We start from the raw sequence: 13,235 nt of genomic DNA, 5'->3' as shown, positions 1-13,235 counted from the left end.
TTTCAGGGCAGCAGAGCACTTTGCATTTATCCTCTCCTTGTTTGTGCTCTATCTGGATGGGCTCCAGTGGAAAAAAAAAAAGAGAGAGAGAAAAGGAGAAGCTAATGCCTTTCTAATACGTTTCTGGATTCCCTCGGTTTCATGCAGGGAGCAGGCTCTGAAGCACCTCACTTTTGCTTGACCCATTCAGAGAGATAAAAGACACCAAAGGCAGCTGGTGCTAGCGGCCAGACTAAGTTATAATCAGATTTTCAGAGCCAGGAGTCAGTTGGTGCAGCTCCAAGGATGACCAAAGGAGAACACATTGGTAAATAACATAATCTTAGGATTCGATAATTTGCAGAGGCGACCCTGTTTCCCATCAAGCAGATCCATTCCAGCTCCCAATTGCTTTCATATAAAGTCATGGTAGTTCAAAGACAAAAAGCTTGAGTTAGCTACAGGTTTCTGCTAAAAATGGTCTGACAGGAGGATGAGAGCAAGCACAAGAGCAGCTCCCCAACTCTGGGCTGCTGTTTTCAGGTTAGAGGATGGGCAGGGTTGGTACCAGGCTCCCTATTAATGCAGATCGCCCTTCCTGGGGAGGGAGCAGCAGCTTGGTGAAGGTGTGAGCTGGGGGCATGCTGGGGGAGATGCCAGCTGCGTGGGGGCAGCCTTCAGTAGAAAAAAACACTTGTTTTTTTTCTTTAATTCTGAGCTGTGGGAGTCGGTGGGAAAGGCTTACCCAGTCAGTCAGGTCACACAGCTGCTGCAGCTGCTGCAGAGTGGTGCCAACGTGGCGTGGTCCCTTACTGAAGACACCTAAGGATAATTTGGCTGTAGAGCTACATGCTGGCACTGTCGAGCTGCACTGATGACAACCACACACAACACAATGGCAGTTTCAGCCTGTGGTCACTCTCATAGCTGGCACAGTTACTGGTACAAACAGCGCACGTTGATCGCTACAGCAGTTAGCTCCGCAGGTAGGCTGCCTCTCGAGCACTTACATAGCAAGTCTGAACGTTCTGGAATTATTCAGAAGAAAGAACTTTTCTTTCTCCCTGGGCATGCCGACAGTTTAGAGTTAGTTCCTGTTTCAACAATCGAGATGGTAATATTAAAAAAATAAAAAAGAAAAAAAAAAAAGAAAAAAAGATTCCAAATCCGTAATATTTTTCAACTATAAGCTTTCAGCTTAAAAGCTGAAAAAAAGACAGACATCCTGCACTTCTGAAAATCCTGAAGCTAAATACTCTTTTAAATAGCTAAATAACCTTTGAAATAACACTCTAAAAAGGAAAATTTCACTTTAGGTCAACTTTTTCACCATCATTTCTCTTCCACCAAGTAAAAAAATGGCAGACAAACTGACTAACAATGCAAGAAAAAAAACATCCATTTCAGCTACATCATTTCTTCCCAAGAGGATTTTTTTTTCCAAGAAAAATTCTGTCCCAAAGGACATACTTTCACCATGTAGAAAGAGCTGAGCTCAGATCCCTGGAAGTCCTGACCCTTCCTACTCTAAGCAACACATAAGGGACCCTCCAAAGCCGGGCAAGCAGAGGGTGCAACCTGCAGCCTCGCATCGCGCAGGCAGGAGGAGGAACCCGGCGAGCTAATTGCTGGGCGTGGGTCTTGCAAGTGGGAGCACGACAGGAGAGCAGCGCATTTCTCCCTGCTCTCCATTCCCCACCCTGCGCTAATCACAGGCTGGGCCCCCGCCAAAGCGCGCTGCAAGGTGCCCAGCACAGCACGAGGGCATCGGGGCAGACCTGGTTCTCGGTGACCTGCGTGCCACGGAGCTTGCTGCTCCTCGCCGCTCGTACAGACTGCTGATGTTTTGCTGTGTTTGCACTCACGGGGAACACCAGGCATGAAACTGGCACAGCAACTAGTCGGCTGTGTTAGTGATTGAGTGATAAGTTGTGTAGTGGTTACACAACCAGGCTGTGTCTGTGGAGCCAGGACTTCTGGCTTTAATTTCCTGCTCGGTCACTGACTCATCGCGTAGCCCAGGGCACATCACTTCACCTCTCTGCACGTAAATTTCGTCATCTTTAGTAGGGGGGTAATAAGACTATCTCACAGGAATGTTAGGACACACAAATTACCCTCATAAATATTTGTAAAACACTTTAAACCATGTTTCAACAAAGGCATTGAATATTTAGTTGTGGAATAAGTAACAGTCAGGGGAATGTCCTAATTGCCAGGCTGGTTTATTTACCTACCGTGCACCACGGATTTCTGACAGCTGTACCAAAAGGATGTCTCAGGTAGGGGAAAAGGGTGAAGAGGCTGTTTGACAAGTGCAGCAGAAGCAGCAGCAGCAAAAGGTCAGCTCATGCCACAAAACAAGTGCGTGACAGATAGATGTTATGTCAAGGGCCGAGAGGCATTTGCGTCATTTTCAGCCCAGATTCACAAAAAGCTAATGTAGGTGACTTTTAAAGGGATGGAATACAGATGTCTAATCCTGCTAAGCATGGTCCAACAAAAGCCCACATGATTTCTCCAGAAGCCGCCGTCAACTCTGTTCTCGGATTCACAAAGCATTAAGATACCTGAAGTTCTGCGTCTGCACATTCCCAGAGGTGTTATCTTGTTGCCTACTGCAAGCACCGTGCTGTCTGACCTCCCCCTGAGGCTGTCTGGGATTCACAGCCGAGGTGTGTCCGTGCCTCGGATCCCCAGAGGATCCGGGAGGGCTACTCAGGGTTATTACATGATTCACGTAATTGCACAGTTGTGCCATTGCACATTAAGGAGCTGCTGCACTCCAGGCCCCAGAGGCTGTATGTGTGTACAGGTGAGCTGTCTGGGGGTCCCCACATCTGCACTGAACTTGGTGACTGCTGATGAAAGGTAAGGGCTAAGCAGAGCTGGCCGTAGAAATTTGCAGGTGCATCCCTGATTTCTGCTGTCTAATCTATCTAGCTGCATCCTCCCCAGTCATTTCTAACTCCTCTGTTTTACTTGGATCCAAAAGCTGCTTCAGAGGATACCCACGGGCAACCCAGCAAGTGCACGTAAATCCCTGGCGGGTGGAGAGCTGCTGAGCTGGCCAGTTCCTACGACTTTCAGAGAAGGCACTGACTGCAAACACGAGCTGGTATAAAAGCACTGAAAGTACTTTGTCTCGTTCACCCACTGCAAAGACATTGCACTTTTTTTCTGAAATGGCCAAGGCCCAGCCTCCCTGCTGCTGTTGAACTGAACCACTGCTGCGCAGCCCTGGCTCGGCAGGTGGGGATTATCTCCTATTGCAGCCTAAGCCCATTGGGGCCCTCAGGTGGTGCTTCCAGTCACCTAACCAACACAAATGGTAGCAAAAGGGGTTCTCTTCATGGCTAGTTTTTTAACACTAAAAGGAATTTTAAAGAATCTGTGATGGATACAATTCAGACCATCTGAAAGTAAAGGCTACTTTCCTTCTTTGCATCCATAATCACTTTACAGTAGTGAGATGGCTCTGTTAGATGTTCAGAAGTGGCTGGTTTCTCCAATTGAAATAACTCACCCTGGGGTCAACCCAGCTATCAACAGCAGAAATCCTCTACTGCCTCTCACTGAACCACGTCCACGGAGCACTGCTAGTCCAAAGGGACTATTAAATCCTTCTTGTAAGGAAGCAGAAAGCCTGGGGAGAGCAAAGGACCCTACCACTGAAACATGTTCATTGATCCCATACTCTGTCCGACAGAGGACATGGGCACATTTTCATACCTGACTTCTGTAAGTTCTGTAATTAGGAAAACAAAAAACCAAAAAACAGAAAGTTCATGAATGAAATTTTCTCAGTAAAATCCACATAACTTTTCTAGTTATGACTGCATTATGACTGACAGTTACAGAGGTCACGGGAATGGAAAGATGTAAGGCAGCTTCTTCCAGCCTCTAGTCAGCAGGTAGTCCCAACCATTTCTTAAATAAGCTGTCCTACGTTTCACTGGATTAACTTTCTAAAGTTGCTCAAGCCACAGTCTTTCTGTCTTTTCTTTTGGGTGATTGTTCTCTCAGATGGTCAAAAACAGAACAAACTCTGCTTTGTGCTGGGATGTTCATCAACAGCAGCTAAAGTTTTCTGCACCTGTCAGGCACGTGCTGACAGTATTGTGTTTCAAAATGCATGAGAAAATCGCTGCACTCAGAAAGGAATTCAACAGGTGAAAGATGGCATAACATCTAGTGTCCAAGAAAGCTAAGTGATGGAAGGGCCAGTTGCTGGCAGCTAAATGGAAGATACTCAGCATGTGCTACATTTAAACATACCAGCTTCCTTCCCCTCCTCCACCACTCTCTTTTTTGGATACAGACTACTGCTGCTGGCAATAATTCTCAGGTCCCTGGATGTGCAAACTGTGTACTCAGGACAGACATAGTTTAAATGTGATAGATCTCAGGAGCATCCCTCCCTGTGATGGTCAAAGACCCCAGAAACATATTCCATTTAAGTAACTTGTGAACCACCTTTTGGACAGCCTTTTATCTTGCTGTTCCCAAAATCTCAGATACATTTCTTTCAAAATGGCTAAAAAAGGAGCAAGCATTGCAAACCTGTGGTCACCCAAGAGCAAACTCTTTAAATAGCTCATAGAAAATGAATAACCTGATTGCAGAGCTGAAAAATCCAGGGCTTTTCCATGCCTGAGTGGTGAGATTACCAAAGCCCCTCTCTTGGGGAGGGGCAGGGAGGGGAGGTCTAGTGAGTGTAGTTGTTTGAACTCAACATTTTAGATAAATTCCCCTCAAAGTAACAAAAATCCTGACCAGGTGTCCCCACATATTACAGATTAATCAGCTGTTAAAATGATATCATTTGTTATCTGAATCTCTTCTCCCCTATCTCACCATCCAGAAACTGGTGAGATGTTTTTCTGAATTTTCCATCCCTTCCCTTAGTTATCGAGCATCTAAACTGGACTTCGGGGGCAAAATCACACTAGGTGAAACTCTTCTGTACCATTTGATCCTACAAAGCAAAATGCAGATGCTGTACCATGACAAGAGGGAGGTGCCTCGGCAGCAAAAAAGAGGCCAGAACTTCAATTCAGCTGCTGCCTAAGCGGTAGACAAACTGTCAACACTTATTAGGCTCTATCACTTCTCTGCTTGAGAGGTGGATCAGTTTTACAAGGACAGGCACAGCACTTACCCCCGGCTGCCCCTCACACCACCTGAGCTGGGCAGCGCAGCCTGTAGCCGCAGCAGTTGTTTGGACAGTGACTGCTCGCTGGTTTCAGAAGACATTACGAAGCCACTTTACACAGAAGAGGTGCTTTCCAGCAGCAGGTGAGGTCGACATTGTCCAAAGTGAAATCCTGGACTAAACCACCTTCCATTTCATGCATTTTTCCATACAGACTTGAAGTTCCTCCCATGCCTCTCCTCCTTTGTGCATCAGTAAGCAGCCCGGCCTACCCAGCAGTCCGGTGAGGGAAAATACCACAGGGCAACTGAAACCAAGGGCATGCTATCAAGGAAAAGAGGGAAAAATGGACAACGGACAGACAGGGTACATAGATTACATTCTGATTTAACGCTACACTGAATGCAGTCGGACTAAGATCCAGACCCAATAATTTGTCGTTCATTCCAGCTTAATGTTACCTCTGCTTAATGAGCACAGAGGGAATGCTTGGCATCAATATTTTCAAGGAAACAGTTTTTCTTGTAAAATAGCTGCAAACTACAAGATTCTTGATCTTTTTTTTTGTTTTTAAACATCAGTGCAGTTCATCACATACTTCAGTTTACACAAGAAAGGTACCAGAAGATATTTCCATAGACTAAGTAAGGAGCCGCCAGTTCCTGCTCCACCTCCTATGGCTCCTGCTGGGGTAGTGTAGTAGAGCTCTATTGCACCCGGAGAAACTTTGGAGAAAAGTCTCCTGTTGCAGAACCATCACAGAGCCAATAAGTATTATTTCCACCAGCATCCTTCAAAATGCTGGAGAGGTTAGAGCCATCTATTTCACTCAATACCCAACTGGTGCACCTCTGATGTTTTGGCGTTCAGAAGCTCAGAGCAAAATTCAGCCTCCTAGGCTGAATGGAAAGGGGCTCCCTAGTTTTTCTAGCAGGGAACAGCAGCATGAAACACAAAAAACAGATTTGCATCCATCTCCAGGCAGGAAGAACCTGATGTGAGGCACCACGCAGTATGTTGTAGCTCTTACTCGTGTTCTAGGACCCCCATTCCACTTCATGCATGCACACATCGTTTAGAAAGGTATATCAGCACTGAACTGCTGTTTTCAGCTTCCTTCAACGTACCTAGCACTGATGAAAGGTTCTGCAGAGAATGTTTACGTTTTACAACATGTCTGAGGTAAGGATGCCATGGAACAGACAGGAATATAGTAACTGTCATCTCCTGCATTACAGTTTCAAGGTTGCATTTGCTTCCAATTATTGAACCAAATAACTACCAGCAGTTGGGATATCAGGTAGATGGTTAATGATGCACACTGCTGACAGGCACAAGAAGAGCAGCAGAGATGGGCTGTTTGAGCTTATACTTGAGCTGCACTGAAACAAGATGCAGGTGCTTTTGTTTTGCATTCCAAATATATCCTTGTTTGGGGCTGCATATAGAGCTTCCAAACTCAGACACACCTGTGGATAGGATTTATGCAAACAACAGTCCTACCAGTAACAGTCCAACCTTTGAGAGCAGATGAAAGAAGGGACGAGTAGAGCTACAGCTCTTGAAACCTGACTATACCATTTGTATTTTACCCACCTCTTTTTACTCCCTGCAAGAACAGTGAGTGAGATGGAAAAGGGAGGACTCTGAACACTTTCTGTGTGTGCATAGTGAGCAGGTTTAGGAACCCCAGAACAATTTAATTTTCAACTCATTTGCATTTATGGACTGGAAATGTTGATGCCTCACAAAAAAATCACACCATTACGAACTACACTTTGGCTTCAATAAAATCAAAATTAAAAATATTTGACATATGAAATAAAGGTTTTGAAAAACAAGAATACAGGGCATCTATGTAGTATCATCCATGCTAGTAGGTCACAAATTGATCTGCAAGTATAATACAAGGAATGTCTAACTACCAGGGAAGTTCTCCTCTGAACTCCTGATCAGAAGTTTGAAAAAAACTTTGCAAATTCTTCCTTGGAGAACAACTACGGAGACTCCAGTCCGGGAGATCTGAACATACCACATGCCCCATGAGTGCCAGGCTAGGTTACCAGTATGTACCTCATTTTTTGTTTAGATCCCCTACTCCACTGCTAGTGAAGAAATTACTTCCTCACAGGAAGAGCCATTCTGGACTGGCTGCCATACAGCTACGGGGCAGGAGGACATGGGACTAAGCAATTTAGCCCTGCAGAAGTGATGTGCATGGCCCAACTCCACATCCAATCTCAGACAGACAGTGGCTTGTGTCCAAGGCAGTGGACAGGGTGCCCAGCACTGCACCATGGATGCTACATGGATGTTCTGGGTTGCTCAGAAGTTGCTTGACGATGTTTCCATGGCATGGTACTTTCCTGTGTAGAATGAACTTAGCTCCTTCAACTCAACAGTCTTGCTTGAATCTAATATGCGAAAATGCTGTTTCTTCTTTATTGCACTTACTTTGGTATTAGGGAACACCAGGTTACAATCATGGACTTGAATCTAACATGTTATATACAGAGTTTTATAAGAAAAAAAGGGCAGATGTGCAAATAAGGTGCCAAGGTACACGAACAAGTTTTCTTGCTTCATGAAAGCAATTGTCAGCCTATGTAATATTCATGAAACCAAGAATTGCATCCCGGAATGAAAAAGCTTTAACACTTTGAATGGCATTGCCCACTTCACTGACCTGCAGAAGCTAGTCCTACAGTGCATTTCTGATCAATATTATTGGGCCCCCAAATCCCTTGGCTAACCAAGAAGCTCGATTAATGTCCAACCACTTTTTTATTCTCCTGTTCCGTCTCACACCAGAGAGCAGCCTCAGCAGAACCAGATGTTTGTTCCACTTGCTTTACAGAGATGTTGTTTTCATGTTCTTTTCTGTTTCGGTCTCTCGTCGGTGTCTCATGGTTCTTCTTGACACAGCCCAGATGAGTGCAGAACCCACCAGGACTCCAGCTACCGCTGCCACAATGACAGCCCAGTAGGGCACCGAAGGTTCAGTTTTCTCTGAGTTGAGAACTGAATTCCTGAATTCACTGTTTCTCATCGTGGAAAGAAAGGGTTTCTCCTACAAAGGGAGATCAAAGGTTTTACTGACCACAGACCACTTGGCAGGCAGCATTCAGACAATATACCATCACCCCTCCCAGAGATGCAAACTGTCAGTCTCTAGACAGACTATCAACTGTTTCTGCCTTCTGTCTTAGCTCAAACTATTTCCTGCCCTACTGCCTGAAAGTTCCTAGAAGAAAAAAAAAGGAGAAGCCAGTCCAGAAAGAGCAGTGATGGCATCATTTCCAAATCTGTTTGCTGCAGGCAACCAAATGGAAGTATGTAGACTCATTAAAACTGGCTTAAAGTAGAGGCTTTCCACTGCAGTAAGGATAATTCTTTTGCATTAAATCCTCAGTATAATTTCCTATGTGTAACAAAATAGGAGCGTATTTTTGCTATTTAAAACCTTCACAAAGATATTCTTAAAAAAAAAAAAGTTATCCATAAGAAGAAAGAAGAAAAATAAAAGTGGACAAAGGAGAGTATTGGCCTCATGGCCTTTACTTACTGGGTTTGGACACTTCAGTTTTGATCTGTCATAGGTAAAGTTGTTGTAAGTCTGCTTTTCACCAACTGGCTCCATCTGAGGAAGGGAAAAGCAATAGTAAACAATGAGGTTTTTTCTCCTCAGATTCCTGACTTGGGTGGCTACAACTTTTCATCCAATCTTTAGGTTCTTGCGTCAATGAAGAAGTGTGGGAGAAGGTGCATAACAGGAAAGCTTCCAAACATTTTAACATTCATGAACTAAAGACACTGAGAATCTGATGTACTGTCTGCAGAAAAACTCCCTCAGGAAGCAAGGAACAGGAGAAGCCTTTCCTCTTTTTGCACTAAGTGTAGGAGAAAATAACCTACTAGCACATACTCTGCTAGAACAAAGTGGTTCACTATACACCCAGGTCTGCCACATACATCTCAAATGACAGTATAAACCACAAAAAAACAAATCACATGACAGAATTTAGTCACGTTACTAAGCACAGTACTGAAAGAAAGATGCTTAGGTGTCATGGTGGTGGAAGCAGCTTCAAAAGCAATGCAGAGTTACAGAGACAGGATGAGACAGTACCAACATTGCAGCCTTCACTCAGACAAATAATTCCCTGGGAGTTTTATGTAAGACTAAGTTCACAAGATTGCAAGAAGTGAATTAAACAGAGCCTTTTGTATCAGCAGTTGTCAGCAAAGCTGCATTAACCGAACATAGGCTCACTTTGAGTCCGTTTCAAATTCAAAGTAAAATATGTCCAGGCTAATGGCACAACATCTGTGGTTGGCAAGGACTCCACATGCCATCCGTTACCATAGTTAAGCTAACAAGTAGAAGGTTGATCAGTCACGTTAAATGAAGTGTTTACAACTGTGTATGGACATGCTTGAAGTAATGACTTGAGGACTGGCCCATAGAGGACTGCATTATTGTCATCCAGCAGTTCTGGGAATACAGTGCAGAGGGCTGCTGTTGCTTCTGCTGCTCCGTATATACACGTCTACTGTTCTCAAGTGATTGAAGTGTCAGCTGTATGCTGGAGAGAAACAACACCCCGACAAACCCAACACAATGTGGAGAAAAATTCTAACTAATAAGATTCCCATATGGAAACACTGGGAATACTTCCTCTCCCTAGTCTGGTAATACAAAATAGAAATAGAGACTGAAAAAATCAAAGGAGAGAGATGAACCAATGCAAGATGCAAGGTCTGGTGCCTTACGTATTAAAAATATGACTGGAGAAGGGAAGAAAGCTAGGAAGTGCAGAGAAGATGAGAAAAAAAAGCAGAGTGCCAGGTTTTGCTGATTGCCATGGAGTCCTGCTGGACTCACGAGTCCTAATCATTTGCCCTGCCTGCTAGTTAATGTCGTGGAGACTGAATTTGGTCGTTTTATTGCGCCTTAAAGGGAACAGCTCAAATTCCGATGTGATTATTTGTAAGATATGTGGTTCATTTCCTGTAGTGTTCTGTCTGACTGCTTATTTGTCGGTAATTGTAACGCTGCCCGTGCCAGACCCCTTGGTAAAGAGTCTGGCATAGAGCAGTCAGCTTTTTTTTTTTTTTTTTCCCCACTTCAACTCTGCGATCTGTACCTCAGGAGCAGCATTAGCTTCTGAGCTCTGAAGATGACAGCACCCTCAAGCCCACGAGTGTACAGAACAATTTCTTGAAGAAACACATGGGTCTTCTATAAGGGCATATAGCAAACATGGAGGCTTAACACAAGCTAAACATGCTGTCTGTGTGCTCTTCTCCTGGGCCAGGGGACCAATGAGGTAGATTTGCAACCAAAGGGGACCTGTTAAGACTACAGCGTTTTCTGACTTCAGAGAGCAGGAGCATGCTTTGCTTTGCATGAAGCTGGAAGGGCAGAGATCACCAGGGTGAGGGAGAAGCTTCCCAAGCCATCCTCACCCCTGCGTACCCACGCAGCAGCCAGGCACAGTCTGGCCCTTTGTGTGTACTGACAAGAATCCATGTCATTTGGCCATAAGCCTACTGCTTGCTGAGCTTTTCAGGGAACAGAAAAACAATACAGCCTCACATTAAGCTTGCACAACCTCTCTGTACATGGACAACGAATGCAAAGCCGGGATGTGTTATAAGAACTAGATTTAACTAGGAAATAGTCCAATCAACACGTATCGACATTGCTCTGTGGATTGAATAGTTGTACTTTGCATTAGTAAGAAGCCAATCTCCACTACCCAGTAGAAAGCTGTGTCAATATTCTTATGTGCGTAGGAAATGAGTGACAGTCTGGACAGAATAAAACTCCAGTGGCTTAGAAAAAGGACTGATCATGATTCAGGAATGAGTAATGGCTGACAGGAACACCACGTGGCAACAAACCCACTTTAAGGCTGCCATATGCCCAGGTACTGCCTCTTTCTTCTTGGACTTGCAGCCATGCACAATTTGGATGTTGTTTACATTTGCCAGGGGTTTCTGGGCCATTGTTAGCCCTGCTAAAGCTATGAAGCCTACCAGGCTGCCATCAGCTGGACTACCAGACAGTGAAGCCTGACATAGAAAAACAGACAGATTGGCGGAGTGTGTACAAATCTATTATTCAGCACAAGTGCATGCACTGTTTTCTATAACCCTGGACCTACAGCTCATATGCTGTACTGGGCAACTGCATAGATTTCTGCCCTGGATTTCCCAGCCCTTGTGCTGAAGTTCATTCTGGAATATGCTGTAAGTTTCTTATCTTGCTCAAACTTTTAAGTAAAGTGAAAAGAAATTCTCCTCCATTTATGCCCGTTTCTTGCACAAACCAGGATATAGCATTTCTGCTTGCACAGTGTGTTTGGGAAGTGTTGTTTATGAGACAAGAGGAAGAAATGTCCCCGTGGCATGAAAATGCCATAGTCTTCCTTCCACTATGGGAAAAAACATAGTTCCAAAAGTGACTGTTACCGTGGAGTTATCAAGTCCAGCATATGCCTCTTACACATTGTGCCAGCACTACTCAAAAGTTACCATTTCCCCTAAAACTGCAGAAGGAATGTGACTGCAAGTAAAGAAATCATAGGTATGATTTCAGTCCTCCATTAGTTTCAGTGACTCTGCTAGAACTGCCTCAGATATTAGAGTGGGTGGTATAACATGTCCACACTATTAATGGCAGCAAAAATTCAATCACTTATTTGTTTTCATAATAAATCTAACAGACTTCACTGAAGAAAGGCAAGCCCATTCAACAGACATTTTCAGGAAGCTGCAGGACTGCATGTTTAACTGGGCTGATTTTTGCTTTAGTGCATATTAATTACAAAATCAGAAGGGAATTTTTCTCCAGAGTACGCTGAAGCTCTCAGGGTTTCTCATTTTGAATGAGCAACAGCTTATACAGTTTTTTTTTCCTTTTTTTTTCTTTTTTTCTTTTTCTTTTTTTTCAACAAAATTGCTTTGGGTTGTGTTCCCAAGCAATGCAGACTGAGAAGGATCTCAAGTTCAGTAGTCCTCCTCTTGTTAGCAAGAAACAAAATTGATATGCTCACTGTTTTGTTTTAGACACTTTTCTCGAACTTTTGTTGGGACTCCTACCCTAAACACATGGGGATCTACTTTGTAGCCACTTACCATGTTATTCCAGAGAGCCATAGCCATCTCAGCATAACCTTTTTCACTGAAATGAAAGCAGTCTGCAGCAAAGAAACTCAGATCTGGCTTGCCATCCTGCAATAAAAGCAAAATACATTTTTAAGCTCACTTTAAGCTTTGAGACCTCACAATATCTAAAAGTGTATCCGAAAAGTGCACTGGACTTGCCATACCCCTTTACAATTTTGGTATCTTCCTAAAGGCAATATGCTCATGTTTTAACAATGCAGATGAAGTTCGGTGCTCCTAACTGTGGGCAGATTACCACATCTTGAGATCTTTTGTGTAATGCATCCTGCTCAATTTCATACTGCAATTTCTATAACAAATCTAGACTTGTCATTAAACCAATATTCACAGCTCTTATGTGGACCCTGCCATTGAGCAATGCTCCGCACTGAACAGAATTATTTAAAAAAAAATCGGATTGTTTATTTTTGCTTGTTGAACTTCCACAATTCAGACATAGGCTTAAAATCTTTCAGGTGTTGAAACTTGTGCTGAATTTCAGGAAACATCAAAAACTGTGGGTTTATCCAGCTGAGGCAAATGTCTGTCTTAGGGAAGATCTGCCTTATCACTGTCAAAATGATAACCATCCTTTGGACATGAAGGCTGGCAGAACAAAATAGGGATGATGTGACACAGTAAGTATTATGTAAAACTGAATGGTTTTGACCAGGATTCATTCTGAGAATTTGTCCTTTACTACACAGAATATGCAGTGCTAGAGCTGGAGAAAAGAAGGGAGAATCAGCCTTTGACTTCAAAGGCTGCTTGCTTTTTCCAGCGTTGGGTGAGCTGGGCATACAACATACTTCCCCATGTGCTGGTTTCCATGTGAAAGTAATCTGAACATATACGATAACCTAAATTGGAAGAAAATTGTGGTGAAGGCCAACTAAGCCTTCCAACAGTGGAAGCAAAAGGGGACATG

The 13,235-nt window shown here is 43.8% G+C and overlaps 1 protein-coding gene across 3 annotated transcripts in view; it reads right to left on the bottom strand.

Moving 5' to 3' along the window:
* Nucleotides 1–5,373: 5,373 nt before the first annotated feature.
* Nucleotides 5,374–13,235, bottom strand: part of PLB1 (phospholipase B1) — an 88,996-nt gene continuing 81,134 nt past the window's right edge. For 2 of the 3 annotated variants that reach the window (XM_040550932.1, XM_040550931.1), the window contains 3 exons: nt 12,278–12,373; nt 8,700–8,774; nt 5,374–8,204 (listed from right to left, as the gene is read on the bottom strand). In XM_040550932.1, the coding sequence (XP_040406866.1) occupies nt 7,986–8,204; nt 8,700–8,774; nt 12,278–12,373 (390 nt within the window). In that variant the 3' untranslated portion in view covers nt 5,374–7,985. The remainder of the gene's footprint in view (nt 8,205–8,699; nt 8,775–12,277; nt 12,374–13,235) is intronic. The other variant, XM_040550933.1, reaches the window with a different exon arrangement.

The sequence above is a fragment of the Cygnus olor genome, chromosome 3 (assembly GCF_009769625.2).
Source record: "Cygnus olor isolate bCygOlo1 chromosome 3, bCygOlo1.pri.v2, whole genome shotgun sequence".
Classification (NCBI taxonomy): Eukaryota; Metazoa; Chordata; class Aves; order Anseriformes; family Anatidae; genus Cygnus; species Cygnus olor.
This window is presented reverse-complemented; position numbering and strand designations above follow the sequence as displayed.